The following is a 17,707-nucleotide window of genomic DNA, read 5'->3' as shown; positions in this document are numbered from 1 at the left end:
ACCCCTGAAATAATGCCATTTCTGGTGACAATGTTAATATTGATACTACATTGGGAACCACCTTGAACTGTGGCACTACAATCTTTATATCTCTGAGATCAACTATACATCTGTAACTCTTTTCATCAGTATTCTCATCCCCTCTTTTCAAGACTGGTAATATTGGACTGTTGCACTTACTGCCTGTTATTTCTTTCATAATCCCTTCCTTCAGTAAGTCAGTTACTTTATCCTGCAACCCCTTTAGACCATCTGGAGCTATCTTGTACTGTGGTATCCTTGGTAGTTTCACATTCTGTCTGCCTGTAATTGTTGAAGGTGTGATGTTCATTCTCCCAGTGTCATTCTTATGTTTTGCCCAAATCTTTCAATCTATCTGGTCCATTATTTGTTCTGCAAAGTTCCTTATTCCTGTTAGCACAAGACAGTTACCCATTTCCTCTCTGAGTGGCCTATCTAATTCCACGAAAACTCCATCTGCACTATACTTAATTGTTGCATCATTCTTCTTTACCAAGCTCAACCCAACAAATTAAATGTGCATTTGTCTGATATTATAAATGAATGAGTGTCATGTATTGGGCCTATAGAATATTTCAGCGGTGCGGACATTGAGCTTGTTACAGGTATGTTAGTGAATCGCACTGATTTATGTTCTTCTTCTGAGAGAGGAACATCTGTAAATGTTTTCTTTGTCAAGGAGGAATTTGTGACCCCTGTATCTATTAACAATTCAAAGGTGTACCTTCAACCTCGCCCTTTACATATGGTCCAGTGGGATCTACTGGGACTACCATCCGCTGTATCAACTCTCTCGGGCCTCCCTATTGTTCATAATAATTCCAATCCCTTGGGGGCCCTTCCTGATGTATTCCATCATAGGGATGGTGTACTTGCACTTTTGGCATCATCAGCGATGTTTGTCTGGGGGGGGGCTATTGTGTTGGGCCAGGAAGTGAATCACGTCCTTGTTGTTGATATCCAGCTGCTCCCATACTTCTTCCACAGCCTCTTGATCTTCCTATCCCACCCTCTCTTTGCGACTGTTTAGACGGGTGTGGGCATTGGGCTCTCCAATGATCTAGTTCACCACAATTAAAACATCCCTGTGTGTGTGTCTGCTTGCTTTTTTTTTTTTTTGCAGAGTTTTAGATAGCGCTAACTTGACCCGAATCGGGTATCAGAGCACTTTACATAGCATCAGTTACGTTACATGAGGACACACATTCATTTTGGTTAGGCACAGGGAGATTAAGTGATTTGCCCAGAATCACAGGATGTTCAGCGTCATTGCCGAGACTCTAACCCAGTTCCTCAGATTCGAGGTCGACCGCCCTAGCCATTATGCCAACTCCTCTCCCCCTCAATAGTTGCTTGATGTTGCTGCTGTACTGAAGGAGCCAAAAATAACATTTGTGGGGCCTCTAAGTCCCCTTCCTCTCCCCCTGTCCCTCTGCCCCTCTGCCCACAGGCACCATACTCTTGTACCTGCTGAATTAGGACCTTTGTTTTTAGCTCCTTTTTTTGTTACTTTTAAATTCTAATTCCTTTTTCCCTAGAATCTCATAGTACTGTGTAATAGCAGTATTTCTGTCAGTGGCTTGCATGACCATGTTGGGTTATATTCCAAAATCCTTTTCTTTATTGCAGGCTTTAAATTATTAAAAAGCAGGAGACAAGTGCACTTTGTGTTGCTTAATTTTCACTGTCTAATCTACTTGGAGCTGTAAATACTTTCTGCATTCCAGCGAAAAAGGCAGACACGGTTTCTTAAGTGTCCTGGACACATCTATTTAATTTGGGCCAATCTATTTGTTTCCTCTGTACCAGTATATTTACTTTGGCCATTAGCTTAGCGTAATTTTTTTTATTTCATCCAGAATGTCCTCCCCTTCTGTCCTTGTTGCTTTTTTAATGTGTTCCCAAATTATTTTTGAATTGTCATCATCGGGGGCGTGGCCAAGATGGCGGCCAGCTAGGTCGTGCTTTGCGGTAGCTCCGGCATCGCCGCATCTTTAGCCTTGTTTTTGCCTGCCCTACGTGCCCACTATCTGCTGCGAGGAGAGGGATCGGGCTTTGCAGCGTGCCCAGCCTTCCTGGGGACAGCGAGCGCTGTGGCTTTCTGAGCGAGGCGGCCCTTCCGAGCCTGGTGCGTGGCGGCCTTGCCGGCCTGGTGGACCGTGAACGCATCCAGCATGCCCGCTGGAGCAGTGTCTGAGAACGGAGAGGGCTAGCTCCCTCAGTTGGCAGCAGTAGACAGCTTCGCCAGAGAGACGACAACCGGGACGGGGAGCGGCCCGACCGGCACGAGTAAGGAATGTGTAGCTGCGGGTGGGACATAGCTGAGAGGCCTGGGGCTGCATGCCCGTGCAGTGTAGAGAGAGGAGCTGCGATTCCAAGGCCCAGGCCTGCTCGGAAGAAGGGGAGTGCAGCCTGATGTGAGGGGTGTATCGAGAGAATTCCCTCAGCATCCGGGAGAGGATCGTAGAAGCTGGATCCTACCTGATGAGTGGTGCACAGGTTGGAGCACACGCAAGGGGCCCCTGAAGCTGCCAGAGAATATATGCATCTGGAGGCCACCGCCTCTATCTGGCGCCCCCCCCCCAGGCGACACTGGCCTGTTGTGTGGGGCTGGAAAGCCCTGTAGTGTGCTCAGGAGTAAGGGAACCCACAGAGACCAAGCAGTGCAGACTGGGACTCGGAGCTTGTGCATCGGAGTATGGGTCACCTGCATCCAGTGGAGCGCCTTGCTTAGGGCACCATTCCGGTGAGAGACCTTCCACCAGCTCGGCCGTAGCTGAAACGACTGGTCGACCAAGGACCGCTTGCTGGAGACGCCGTGGCCATTTGCGCGGCTGTCACTCTGCTGTTTGACGCAGGACTCCCCATTGCAGCTGGCCCTTCCTGGGATCGGCGTGATGAGTGAGTTGCCTTGTTCGAACTTGCCTTAGTGGACTGAAGGGGCAGTGCGTATCTGGCGGCCATTAAAAAGGGGAGCCCAGAAGAGACAAGGCTTTCTGCACTGTGAAAGTGATTCCTAGCACAGGTGGCGGTGAGTGGACGGGTGTTGGTGGCTGGACGACATCGGGCTTCACGACTAGCACTTAGACACAAGCTGGAGGATCCTGGTCACGCATCATGACGAGCACTCAGGTGAAAAAAGACTGCTCAGTTAAGGAGATGCTTCTGAAGCAACCGACGCTAGGGGCCACTGCAGCGACGGGGCAAGAGGATGAAGGGGATGAAGGGAACCCCAGAAATTCAGAAGAGGCGGATGCCCCAGCAAGTAAAGCTTTCATGACAGAACTTTTTACGTCCCTGCACGAAGATCTCCAGGAGCTCAAAGGCCAACTCGCGGCTGACCTCAAAGAAGTCAAGCGGGACGTCGAAGAAATCGGCGAACGCGTGTCAACGCTTGAAGACCACGAAAAGACTTGTGATGAAGAAATAGCAAAATAATGCAACAAGAAATCCTTCGGCTCAAGGAGCAGCATATTGAACTACAGCCCCATGCGTATGGGGAAGACATGAGAGAGTTCGTCTCGGCTCCCTTCAGCCAGGTGTTGGGCATGGACCACTCGACCACAGTTAAGATTGACAGGGCTCACCGAGGGGGGCTGCCAAGAGGGGGCAAGGCCCCACCACCGGACTTCTTGGTCTGTGTGCATGACTTCCAACTTAAGGAGCTTTTCATCAAGAAAGCAAGGGAGGCACACCCCTTGCAGTTTAGAGGTCACTCTCCTACACTTTTCCAAGCCCTGCTTAAGCAAAGGGAATTTCGTCCAATTACAATGCATCTGAGGGAGAAGGAGATTGCCTATTCTTGGGACCACCCCTTCCGAATCATCTTTCACTATGATGGTCAGCTAAGGCAGATCCGCTCACTCACGGAGGCCAGGGAGGTGCTGGGAATGTCTAGACCCACGTCCCCGGAGCCGCAACGTAAGCCTTCGGCAGGGTCCAGACGCAACAGTTCTAGATGGCAGACCGTGGGTAAGTCAGTGGCCGCTCACAAGCCGGACACAGCCACCATTGCAAAAGAAAGAGAAGCAGTCATCTCCTCACTGGCCTCTTCCCCTGGACGCTCATCACCCTCCTGAACTATCAGAAAGGTAGGCTATGCTTGAATCTGAGGCAGACCCGGAGTCCGCTTCTGCCCGTTCGTGAGGGACTACCAGGTCTGCACGTCCCCCCACTCAATGTTTCCTCGACGAACTTTGGCCTTAGAGACTCTAGCTCTTGTTCTGTCTTGTTTGATCTCAGTGTTGTATCACTTTTGTGTTTTGGGTTTAATTTATGTTAGGTTTCCTGCACCGGTTCTGGACCATTAGGCTGTCCCATTGGGCGTGCCCCCTGGCGACTCCCCTATACCGAGGCCACGTCTTGTACTGTATGACGATGTCTGTTCCCTATGGGCAGAGACCTTAGGATTGTAAGTCTCAATGTCCGGGGCCTCAATCACCCTGTAAAGCACGCTGCCATCCTTCATTACTAGCGTTACAACAAACAATTGATGGACGGAATGCTGACAATGCAGACATTCTCCCCCAGTCAAGAGATCTGGGTTAAATCCATCGTTCTTTTGCCCACTACACCACCCCAGTTTAGACATGGCCATATGCAAATCAGTCTTGACCCTGTGCCTCATGGGAACAGTCCAGCCCAAACTGCCAAGCCATGTCTTCTCTGGACCGGAATCAAGCATCCTAGGACCGGTTTCTGGCTATCAGCCGTCATCAGCCAGGATAGCTTGACTCCAGTGGCGTAGTGAGCACGGGTCCCACGTCTGGGAATACCCATCCCACTTAGGGCGAAAAGCGTTACAACAAACAATTGATGGACGGAATGCTGACAATGCAGACATTCTCCCCCAGTCAAGAGATCTGGGTTAAATCCATCGTTCTTTTGCCCACTACGCCACCCCAGTTTAGACATGGCCATATGCAATGCAAATCAGTCTTGACCCTGTGCCTCATGGGAACAGTCCAGCCCAAACTGCCAAGCCATGTCTTCTCTGGACCGGAATCAAGCATCCTAGGACCGGTTTCTGGCTATCAGCCGTCATCAGCCAGGATAGCTTGACTCCAGTGGCGTAGTGAGCACGGGTCCCACGTCTGGGAATACCCATCCCACTTAGGGCGAAAAGCGTTACAACAAACAATTGATGGAGCACACTGAAGGAGACATTTACGTGCTGCAAGAGACCCTCTTGTTGTCCAAAGACAGTCTTTATGCGCATGCAACGATTCCCCCGTCAATACTGGTCCTCTGGCACTGCAAAGAAAAATTGGGTGGCCATCCTTTTTGGGGCTAAATTTGAAGGGAAGGTACTTTCTACCCTCTATGAGGTAAAGGGCAGGGTCCAGGCACTTAGGCTCCAATGGGGGGCTACCCCTTTTACACTGATCAATGTCTACGCACCTAACATGCACCAGGAGCCGTTCCTAATCAGAACTCTCTCAGAGGGTTTAGTTTCGCCTGACACTGCCATAGTGGTACCGGGGGGACCTTCATCTGGTCATGGACAACAACATAGACCATTCTGGCCAGAGGAGTTCACAGGTGGGAGCGCTTTCCCCGGAGGGTAAACAATGGCTGATTGATAGTTGCTTGCACGATGTCTGGCGACTTAAGCACCCTGCACGGCGGGACTACACCCACTACTCCGCTGCTCACAAATATTACGCGCGACTAGACCTTTTTCTCGTTTCTAAAGTGCTACTGCCCAGAATACGCGATGCCTCTATAGGACCGCGTTCCTTATCAGATCATGCACCAATCATTATCAACATCCAATTAGTCTGGGATATGCGCGCTCCCGCGAATTGGTGCCTGCGGGTGGGTTTACTGCACTCTCCTAATACAGTAGAGAGCCTATGCGCAAAGTTAATTGAATACTTACAACATAATCAATCAATCAAGAACATTTATAGAGCGCGCTACTAACCCGCGAGGGTCTCAAGGCGCTGGGAGAGGGGGTGCCGCTACTGCTCGAAAAGCCAGGTCTTGAGGTGCCTCCTGAAGGAGAGATGGTCCTGGGTCATTCGTAGGTGGGTGGGGAGGGAGTTCCACGTCTTGGCCGCCAGGTAGGAGAAAGATCTTCCGGTGGTGGTTCTGCGAATCCGTGGGACGGTGGCGAGGGCGAGGCTGGCGGAGTGGAGCTGGCGGGTAGGTGTGTAGAACGTGAGGCGGGTTTTGAGGTATTCGGGGCCCATGTCGTGGAGAGCCTTGTGTGCGTGGGTGAGGAGTCTGAAGGTGATCCTCTTGCTGACGGGGAGCCAGTGCAGGTCTCTCAGGTGTGCAGAGATGTGGCTGTGTCGGGGAATGTCCAGGATGAGTCGTGCAGATGCGTTCTGTATGCGCTGGAGTCTTTTCTGTAGTTTGGCGGTGGTCCCAGCGTAGAGGGCGTTCCCGTAGTCCAGTCGGCTGGTGACGAGGGCTTGGGTGACCACATAACAAGGGAGACACTCCGCAGGCTGCCATTTGGGAGACTCTCGAACTTGTGATGAGAGGAGAACTTATGGGGATTTCTTTGGCCGTCAACAAAAAGCGCCGGGAGGTCCGGCAGAGCATTGAACAGGAAGTGAGGGAGCTAGAGGCTATACACAAACGTACTGGAGCGCCGAGGATCTGTAGGAACTTAGAGAGGAAACGGCTCCTCCTAAAATGCTTGGACCTCAATAGGGTGGGATACGAGCTGTTGCGCCTCCACCACAAGTTCTACCTGAGTAGTGAGAGGTGTGGGAGAATGCTAGCACAGAGATTACGAACTAAAACTATGTTTGCTGGGATCTCTTCTCTTAAGCAGCCATCAGGAGTGGAGGTGCACTTGGACTCTCAGATAGTAGACCAGTTTAGGCAATTTTATCAGTCCTTATATAGCGAGGAGGCACCAGATCAACAAGATGTGAGTGCCTACTTGGAAGCAAGTAAATTCACTCGTCTCCCTGAGGCCCTGGCAACGCAGCTTGAGGATCCCATCCGCCCGGAAGAGGTTATCTCGGCCATTACTAGGCTGAAAATGGACAAATCTCTGGGCCCAGATGGCTTTCTAGCACTATTCTATAAAACCTTCTGCGGGGAACTAGCGCCCGTGCTGACGAGGATTTTTAATTATTTTCTGTACAGTGGAGCGGTCAAAGACTCCATGCCAGAAGCTGCAATCTCGGTGATTCTTAAACTTCATAAAGACCCTAGCCTATGCAGCTCTTACCGCCCTATCTCGTTACTTAACATTGACGCCAAAATCTTCGCTGGTATCCTGGCGGCCCGTTGAACCCACTAATGACGGGTCTGATTTACCCGGACCAAGAAGGGTTCATTCCCACTCCCCAGGGAGGAGATAATACAAAACGACTCCTACACCTCATGGACAGCGTTCACAGGTCCCGCAGGAAGGCCATATTCTTGTCCATAGACGCGGAGAAGGCATTCGACAGGGTGTGGTGGAATTACCTGTTTGACACACTACGCGGCTTTTAGTTTGGGGCACACTTTATCCATTGGGTTTGATGCATCTACCACTCCCACCTGGGCTTTCGTTAGGGTAAATGTAGTATCCTCGACCCCCTTCTTGATTGCCAGGGGCACGAGGCAGGAATGCCTGCTTTCGCCCCTCCTCTTTACCCTTTAAGTGGAGCCCTTCGCCCAAAGGTTTCGAGACCACCCAAGCATTCAGGGCCTCCGATTTGGAGGTGTCACCCACAAAATAAGCCTCTATGCGGATGATGTAATTCTATCTATCTCTGATCCCCTCACGTCCTTGCCCACGCTTGTGAATGAACTGGAGTCTTTTGGAAGGGTCTCGGGATTTAAGGTAAATCTCAGTATGTCCCAGGTCCTCAACTTTTCCTCGCCCCAAGCTGATGTAGATCTACTGAAAGAGAGGTTCCCGTTGCAGTGGACTGATAACCTATTTGGGCATCCTCCTTGCCCCTACGCTATCACGCACGCTGGAGTTGAACTACTCAGCTCTGGAGGAGCACACTATGAAGACGTTGGATGGGTGGTCTAGGCTTAAGCTGGCCTGGTTCGGGCACATAGCAGTAGTGAAGATGAGGGTGCTACCGCAGATTCTGTATCTGTTTTAGACCCTATCCCTGGTGCCCCCTCCGAAAGCTATGCAAACTTTGCAGATGGCCATAAATAAATTTGTCTGGGGAGGTAGGAAAGCGCGCCTGCCATATCCTAACTGGCACGTCCCAAGAGTGAGGGTGGTGTGAATTTCCCGTTGGTCCATAGTTACCTACAAGCTTCCAACCCTCACTATGTTTTAGAATGGAACCACCCGCTTTCAGAAAAACACTGGACCTTCATAGACCAAGTGGTAGCTGGAGGGCGGTGTGACTCCCGCGCAGACTGAGAGCTTGGGGCCTTTACTCCTCCCCGGTCACAGCGGCAACGCTCAAGGCCTGGGACGCTGTGGCGCTCAGGAGGGGTCTTAAAATATTCCCCTCCCCAATGACTCCGATGGTTGATAACCCAGATTTTCCACCGGGCTGTATATCTGAGGTCACCCAGTGTTGGAGAGAGGCGGGTTGTAAACGCCTGGGCTCCTTGTTTGATGTGAAGGGCATCCTTTCCTTTGCCCAGGTGTGTCAGGATTATAATCTACCCGACTCTGATGGGTTCTTCTATCTAAAAATACAACACTGGGCCACTTCAGTGGCTTATTTGCCATGTGTCCCGTCAACGTACCCCTTTCGAGAAGTGGCTAATGAGCAAGAAAGATGATAAGCACATGATTGCGAAGCTCTATGCTCTGCTTGCAACTGGTCAGTACAGGAAGCATACGAAAGATCAGCTATGCTGGGAGGAGGAACTAGGGAGGGCCCTTTCAGATAAAGAGTGGGTGAATATTCATTATAGGTCGCACCACTCTGCCTACACTACCGCCAGAAACAAGTCTGCGTTTAATGCCACATCATATTGGTATCTCACGCTGGCTCGTATCCATCGATGGGATAAAAAACACTCAGAGAAATGCTGGCGGGCTGCGGATTGGCCGGCTCGCTGGTGCACCTGCTCTGGTACTGTCTGAGACCAGAATGATTTTGGGAGAAAGTGCTGAACGACATACACTGCTAATTACCCCACATATTACACCACTGATGACATCTCCTTTGAAATAATTAATATCACTGCAACTTTTGCAGTAAAGAAAAGGGTACGTGGCAGGGTTGCTAGTTATAGTTACCTTAGGACATGAGTTATATTTTCTTGAGAGAAGTATAACTATATCTGTGGTGTTGTGAATGTAAAATCTGAACCTAACTATAATGTCCCTGTAATCTTTGTTTTTTTACTTAATATTGTTAGAAGGATATCTATTCTCAAGAAGTAATGCAGTTAATTTGTTCCGTCATAAATGTTATTTGAAAACATGAATAAAATCTTAATTTTGTAAAAGAACAACAGGTATGGCCTCCTATAACTGCTTAGTCTAGGATAGGTTGCTAGACTGGGCCTACAGTGTATATCCTTATCTACACCTCTTTGTCACGGCCTAAGGCTAAAATTACTAAACTGTTCAAACACATTCCCATGTCTGGTATGTGTAAAAGCGTGCAGCCTGTTAAATAACACTGCCCCAGATAATAATCCACTCCCAGTTGTATAAGACAACTTATTTTCCATACATTGGTAGGTAACGGTTTTTCCTGTTGTGTTTATTCAGCTTTTTTCAAGTACTGTTTGCTAGTAGATTCAGCACTACATAAAATTGATTCTTTCCGTGATTAAGGCTTTGGAAGATAGGAGGTGATACGTTCTTGACTCTGTCTTGGAATCACCAGCCAAGCCTATGTTGAGGCACTGGAGGAATGAAGAGGCTAACAATAAGGATGTAATTTAGTGCTGAAGGAATTTGCTAGTATTGTTGTTCTGATCAGTCCTTGTAGTTCTAAATAAGATGCTATAAGATGTCTTGTAACAAATCTCAGCGTGTGTATCTTTTCAACTTACCCTGCAGATAAACCTGTTGCCAAGATTGAATCTCAACCACAGTTCCCCAGAGAGGGAGATAACCTCCAGTTACGGTGCCTTGCCTATGGGAATCCCAGGTAGGAAGCTGTCTTTATTCAGCAACTTTAGCAGCATGTTTAACACTTGAGATGCTCGTACAGAAACAGAGTTGTAGGCTTCTACTTACTTAAATACTACCTTAACCAATGTATGGGTGCTGCTGGCTATGTTGTTTGTCACTCATAATCATTGTAGTTCCACTTCCCTGTGCATATTCCCCACAACGGAGGACTCTCAGGATACCACCCACACTTCCACTGGTGTAAATAAAATACTGGGCCAGATGTACGATCGTTTTTTGCGGTCACAACCTGGAAATTGGCCCATTTGCAAACGCAAAAAACGTTCCTGGCACGTTCAAATTCTATTTTGAGAGTTGGAGACTTGCAAAATAGCGTTTGCGACTGTCGCTATTAGGAAGGGGCATCCCTTCCTAAAAGCGAGTCACGATGTACCATTGTTTTGTGACTGCATTTGCGTCCGCAGAATACTTACAGTTTACCATCTACTTCAAGTAGGTGGTAAGCCACAAGCAAACGGGGAGGTGCCCCCAGGAGACCCCTTCCCCTCTGTAAATGGATGCGAAAATATTTTTAAGAGCAGGCAGTGGCCCTTTAAAAATAAAACAAATGTTTAATTTTTCTTTTTTAAATGCATCCCATTTTCCTGTAAGGAGAACGGGCTGCATTGTTTTTTAAAAACTGCTTTATTTTAACAGTCACAGACGTGGTGGTCTGCTGACCCCAGCAGGCCACCATTCCTGGGAGTGCTAGCCATTCCTAATGGGGTTGCATTTTGTTCCTGCCTCATGAATATTAATGAGGCATGCAATTTGTAATCCCATTAAGAATCGCAAACAGTGTCTTGAACACTGTTGCACATTCCAGTTTGCGAGTCGCGAAACAACGCAATTTGCGACTCGCAATTTGGTAGGATTGTACATCTGGCCCATTATGAGTAATGATTTTGCATTGGTAATATACTGAACTATTCCAGAAAACAAATAGTTTTGTGATAATCAGCCAAATTGAGTGTTTTCTGGCAGCAAGCATAGCAATCCATTTAATGAATGGCTTAAAGCCAGGATCATAATGAAAGCAAACTATAAGAGCCAGAGAATCGATTCATACAATTGGCATTCCCATCTGAAAAGGTCTTGTGGTAAAAGACCTATGTTTCTGAATATGGGGAACCCAGAAACATCCGTGGACTGGGCATATTGCTACAGACGACTTAATGTTGCTTAAAAGACCAGAGTCTGAAGGTTGGATTTTGTGGTACACACACATGCATTAAAAGACACAACAGTACAAATGAGGAGACAATATGATGTTATCTACAAATATCAATAGTTATTGGTGCTACTTAATATTGAAGGTCATGTAATTGATGTTAGGAGTTTGACCTTATGCCTGAAGTAGGGCCTAACTGTAGAGCAATGTAGGCAACCTACATTATAGATTCTTAAATACACATGCTTGCAGGTAGTTTGCATTACAGTGGTGGATGTAGTGCCTTCTGCAGAGATCTTAGTGTAATCTGGAGGATATGTCAGGACAGGCCCAGGCTCTCAGTACTCTGAGGTAATTAGAAAGAGCATCAATCACCCTTTCAGTACTCTGAGGTAATTAGAAAGAGCATCATTTTGTTGCTTATTACTTACACCACATTCAGCTTGAAGAAATTGAGATGTACATAGAAAGTATGTACAAAACTTAGCAGACTTACTGTAAGGCCACAAAACCGAAGCAGTGGTCATCGTCACAAAGAGAAAGAACAATAAAACATTCTGAACAACGGCTGGGCTTGAAATATAGAGGGAGGTAATTGTTGCCACAAAACAAGGAATAGAAAAGGACTATAAAAAAGATGAGAAACAAAAGGAGCAATATCACAGCCTCGAGAACAAGACAATTCCTCTAGAAGTGGCCTCTTGGCCAAGATACAGCACTCTTGATGTGGCCACCAGGACAGGAAACCACACTTCAAGCTTATAGAACTAGATACAAAATGCCCTCTAAGGCCCCCGAGTACACAACAGTCCACAGGAGTCTCCAGAACTGAAGACCATGTTTACCTGTGACACCAAGCCCTCCACTGAGCCTGCCTGTGCCCAACAGTGCCATACTCTACCACGCCGTGCCATGACCTGTGCCTTCCTTTGCTACCCTCATTTGTGGACCCATTTCATGGTGGCTATTTCCACTGTTTGATACTGTTGTGTGTGCTAGTCTCTGTGCTATTTTTTGTTTACCCAGCCAAACCCCAGTGCTTCCTTCCATGACCCTCTACCTTTGCGCCTCCTTGCTCTTTAACTCTTGACTAAATTTTCCAATTCACCTACAATGAAACAGGGCTCACCTTTCCATTTAGTCCACAAATAGTTGAATGTACGTTTGGGGACCCATGTCTAGCAGGCCTCCTCTCTTGACCCCTTAGAAAGGTCTGTGAGGTTGTACTGTTATTTTGCTTGGCCCATGGTATCAAGATAGTGCTTCATCATTCAGAATCCCATGACATTGATACTGAATGCCTAAATAGGTACATGACGACTGATGGATGTTTGTCCAGTAAGTCCTCTGCGTTAAAAAGTGTGAAACTCTCATAAATCATGAGATGAGATCTCCGCAGGATCTGGGTGATGCTCAAAGATGTCCACTTCTTGACATCCCTAACTCTGATTATATAACCCCAGAGGATTAGGGCGGTCAAGTGAGGGAAGGGAATTAGGGAAGGGACAGCTGGGAGAAGGAAACAAAAGAAGACACAATAACAATACTGATATAATCTTTCTACTCTCATGTATTCTCACTAGACCAGGGCTCTACCTCAAACTGAGGATGCGTTACTCCACACCTTGCCTTGACCTCAGAAACACAACTTTGCCAATCTTCCTGGCTGTGAGAAGTTGGCCTGATGTATGATGTTACTAGTTATAGTGTACACCTTATATCAGTCCAAATACCCTTATGGTGATTGGTTGTAAAGTCAACCTTATAGACCAGCTATCCTAGTGGTAGCATGGACAAGAGCAGTCTTAGGCTAAACTCTGAATGGCATGTGAAGCCAGCTGTGATACCATATATAATCCCTTGAATACCAAATGAAAGGACACCACAACAGATATATATATAAAATAAAGTGTATTTATTCTAAGCAAACCCTCAGCACTCTTTGAGATTAGAGGTAAGTACAACACAGTCTTATTAATGCATACAGTAAGTCACACAGGTAAGTAATACAGTTAGGCCCTAGGGGCCACTCAAACCATATACTAAGTAAGTGGTATAAGAACCACTGTCACGGAAATAGGATAGGCCTAGGCCTAGGGAATCACTGGGGCTACACTACACTAGCGTTAGTTAGGAAGTGGGAGGCCCACGGGATTCGTGTGCAGAGTGGAAACACTCACGCGTAATGCGTAAAAGTCAATAGCAATATTACAGTTTAGAAATAGATAGATTTAGGACACTTCCGGAGTAGCTAGGAAGTTGAGACTTGAAAACTAGACACTAGGATAGTCACTATCCTGATGAGCACCGGAGTACCCAAGTTACCTAGCCCACAGGCTGCGGGTGCATAGGGGTGAAGATGCGTCGTTTTCGTCGTCGACTCCTAAGGATGCCTGAAGAAAGATGCTGACAGGCAGTCAGGGGAGAGTGTCCGGTGGATCCCAAGGCTGGGATCAAGAAGAGAAGAAACCTGCAAGCAGAGGGGACAGAGTCAAGGTCACTAGCCAGTGACCACGTGGAACCAGGAAGGAACCAGGCGATGTCGTGAAGAGTTGCAGGTGAAGGTGAAGCTTGTCGCTGCAGCCAGGAGGACCAGGAGGCGTCGAGGACGACCAGGACCAGGAGGCGAGCTGTCCCACGAAGGCTCTTGCTGTCGGCGGCGTCGAAGTTGGACTAGGACTCACCAAGCCTTGGCAAGCGGAACCCACGAAGAACAAAGGACTTGCTTCTGGTGCAGACCAGGAAGGTCTGGGGTGCTTCTTCTTTGCAGAGAAGCGGGAGCCAGTCTGGAGGAACCAAACCAGCGCAGAAGATTTCAGGGTGCGTCGTCACAGAGGCCACTAGCCAGCGGGCAAGCAACCGGACAGACGCGGCAAGCAGGAAAATGCTGAAGGGCCCCACGCAGGACTCGTGGAGTGTGGGGGGCTGATCTTCGGTGCAGATGGTGCTTGGGGTTGGGGCTTCTCAATCCCCGGTGCACAACTTCGAGGGTACCTCAGAAGCTGCGCTGTAAGTTACTAGCCACTTTTCCCAGGTAGCCGGTCCCACGTCGCTCGTCGCCTCCACGGATCTCAGCTCTGCTGCAGATGTGGATGAGGGTCGGAGAAGTCTGGAAGTCAAGGCTCTGGTCGGGCTCTGCAGTCGGTTCCTCGTAGAACGGTCGCAAAGCAAAGGGTAGTCTCTTGATGGTGCCTGTTTGCACAGGGTAGCCACTCCTTGGCTACAAGGGAGATTCTTCAGTCTTCTTCTTTCGTCGAATGTCGAAGGTCCAGAGTTTCTGTTCAGTTTTGCAGGTTCAGGATAATCTAAAGTCTTGAGGCCCAACTCCCACTCTTATACTAATCTGGGGGGCTGGGATACCTGCTAGGTCACGCCTTATGGGTGGGACCTGGGAGGGGGTGGTTACACCCACTTCCCTTTGTCCAGTTTCGCGCCAGAGCTGGGGCTGGAGTGCCCCAGCGCCGGTTTGAACTGGACTATGCAAGGAACACCTTGTGTGCCCCAGGCATGTCTCATTCCTTTCAGCCCACCCTGCCCCAATACACTAAAGGCTGTCTGGGGAGGTGCTAGCACCTCCCCAAGCAGGAAACCTATTGTCCAGGCCTCCCTGGCTGGGATCACTCCCAGCAGCAGGAGGTCAGACTTGTGTCTGTGGCAGCAGCATCCATTTTGTGATGCTGAGGCTTTGGTTAGAGTTAAACAGCAAAGTAGGATTTTAACATGTCTCTCCCTCTAGAAGGGAGGAATAATATCCTCATCACCAGAAATGGTATGGGGGTATTATTCCAAAGTGTTAGACACCTTACACGACATGTTTTGATAAAGCCAAACCATAGTTACCATAACCGTTTAAGATTATAAGGCACTTTAAGAGTATATGGTAGGCTATATCATAGAACAGCTATAAGGACATGGTTCCGAAAGCTGCAGACAGGCTCAGCTCATGCTAGAGCACCATCTCACATGTTACCAAGCACTCTGCCTCCAGGATTGTTAAGGCCTGCCATAGGAGTGACTGATAGGTACACATGTGTCTATATATAAGGGTAGATATAGGCATACTATATCTAAGCAAGGGGTGATTACACGACCTTGCCCCAGCTGAGTGATCAGCCAGTTGTGTCTGATTGGAAGGCCAGACCAGGGGGGGCATAATACATGCTGCAGCCCCTGGGAGGCCTAGGGTACACCTATGCCCTGGGTACCTAGGGTACACTGTACAGGGTCCAATAAGGTGATCCTTACCAATTGGTTATGTACCTAGGGTACATGGAGTCCATTTTAAAGAGAGAGCAGACAGCCTGAGACCCTGAATGGCAGGATCTCAGGCCAACTAAGTCGAAAAACCAGCTAGACACTAGGCAAAAAGTTGGGGGTAACCATAGTCAGATATCCACCTTCCTACACTGGCAACCAAGTTTTTTTTTTTTTTTTTAATTTTTTTTTTTACAACAATTTTTATTGATTATCAGTGAATCAAGACGGTATTCAAAGAGAAAAGCCAAAGACAATGCGGGGTTCAGTTACAGACCCCAAATTAGAGTACATACACATGTCAGTTCAGGTGGTGAAGGCACGTTAGTGGGTCTTCAGGCTATGCATCCCTCCGTCCATGGCCTGAACTATGGGTGAAAACCTTGCTAAAGTCGTATTCCAACCAATACAAAACCCTTCCCCAACTATCCCCCTCCCTCACCACCCTCCCAGGCGTGTCACTTATGTGCTATCAGCAAACAATTAAGAGAACTAATGTCACAGTGGGTCAACCTGTTCTTATGGGAGAGAGCAGCATGAAATCAGGCATATCACCCAAGCATCACCATCTAGAGTGGGGGGATCAGACAAGGCAACGTCAGGAGTAACTATGCATTAAACAATGGCTTCCACAGGGTCATCTGCATTATCATTCGTGTCATCCTCAGGGGACTTGAGAGCCACAACAAGCCTCTCCCAGGCTCTTGCCCTCTCCATGGCTTTCTCACTTCCTGTGCGAGTTGCAATTTGTATCCTAACCACTCCCTCACATTCAGCCCATTTCAGAAAGTCTGCTTTCCACTTACCGATGCTAGGGCCCTGTTTCGCCTTCTAATGCATGGTGATGGCTCTCTTAGCCAGCAGGAAACCCAAATCTATAAATTTACTAGTGATTTTATTATTTGATAGGGAACCAATGCAATATGCAGTGAGCCATGGAGGTGTCTAGGTCCCTATCAGTGAGGTCTGTCAGTAAAACAGTCACCTCCTCCCTAAAGCTGTCCAGGAACGAGCATTCCCATAGCATATGTTTAAAATCCGCATTGTCTCCTTGAATGCCATGCGTGGTACGGCATACTAACTGTGTGGTGATGGTTCTGGTGGTGTCTGGCGGTGGTGCGGTCGGGGGGGAGGGGGTTGGGCGTTGGGAAGGGAGGGGGGGGTTTCTTGATCAATGCCGTATGAATAGCTCTTCATTGTTCCTCTATACGACAAAATGTCAAGTGTTGTTGCTATTTACTATGTGGCAGTTTCCCTGGTTTGTCGGGTGCCTGCAGCCCTTGCCTACTTGATTAATAAAAAGTGTTGTAAAAAAAAAAAAAAAAAATCCGCATTGTCTGCAGAACATCTTGGGAAGGCCGATGACTGGGCCGGGAAGTATGCATGCTATCGCGCCGGGGTAAGGTATGCTCTGTGTAGGATATGAAAGTGTACTAACTAAAATCTCGCGTTCCTCGTACTCTTCCAGGCTCTTTCCACAATTTCCCCCATGCCCTGTCCGGGATGTCCTCCCCTATATTCCTTTCCCATTTGAGCTTCAGGGCTGTCAGGGGGGATAAGGACTCCAGCACCATACGTCGATAGAGACATGTCACCGCCTTAAAGGTGCCTACTGCCAACACCACATATTGGCACCCCATGGAAGTGGTGGTTCTGTGAGTCCTCCGTCCCAGTGGTTCCTAATGGCCGTCGTGAGGGCTATATATTGTAAGAAATCGCCCCCTGGCAATTCGTAGCGGGCCCGTAGGTCATCAAATGGGATCAAGGTTCCCTCCTCATATAGGTCTCCCATGGTAGACAGCCCCTGGTGTTCCCAAGTCTCCAGCCTCCGCCAGCTACCCCCATGCGGCAGGGCCCTGCACATCTTTAATGGTATTTCCAGCGCATAAGGACTCTAATAGAGGCCCTCTTCAGGTACCTATTCCAGCATTTCCGCGCCGTGGCAAATTCTAGGGTGAGGGATGTGGCACCCAGCGGGAGTCGCAGTACTATGCGGGATAATACCATCAGAGGTCCCCAAACCGCTCCCGGTTCCTCCTCCCCTCTGGTGGCCCTCGATACCCACTGTGTCAGCCATTGAAATTGGGCTGCTAAGTAATAAGTCTCAAAGTCTGGGATCGCCAGGCCTCCCTCTGCTCGGGACCACATGAGCGTGTTGAGGGCTACTCTTTGCCTGCCCGTGCCCCACAGAAAAGCAG

General features: G+C 48.5%; 1 protein-coding gene across 8 annotated transcripts in view; it reads left to right on the top strand.

The window, feature by feature from the left end:
- The window catches only part of CADM3 (cell adhesion molecule 3), a 674,344-nt gene that overhangs the window by 349,012 nt on the left and 307,625 nt on the right, over window positions 1-17,707 (top strand). For all 8 annotated transcript variants that reach the window (XM_085639680.1, XM_085639676.1, XM_085639679.1 and 5 more), the window contains one exon: window positions 9,971-10,061. In XM_085639680.1, the coding sequence (XP_085495806.1) occupies window positions 9,971-10,061 (91 nt within the window). The remainder of the gene's footprint in view (window positions 1-9,970; window positions 10,062-17,707) is intronic.

The sequence above is a fragment of the Triturus cristatus genome, chromosome 12 (assembly GCF_964204655.1).
Source record: "Triturus cristatus chromosome 12, aTriCri1.1, whole genome shotgun sequence".
NCBI classification, from domain to species: Eukaryota; Metazoa; Chordata; class Amphibia; order Caudata; family Salamandridae; genus Triturus; species Triturus cristatus.
This window is presented reverse-complemented; position numbering and strand designations above follow the sequence as displayed.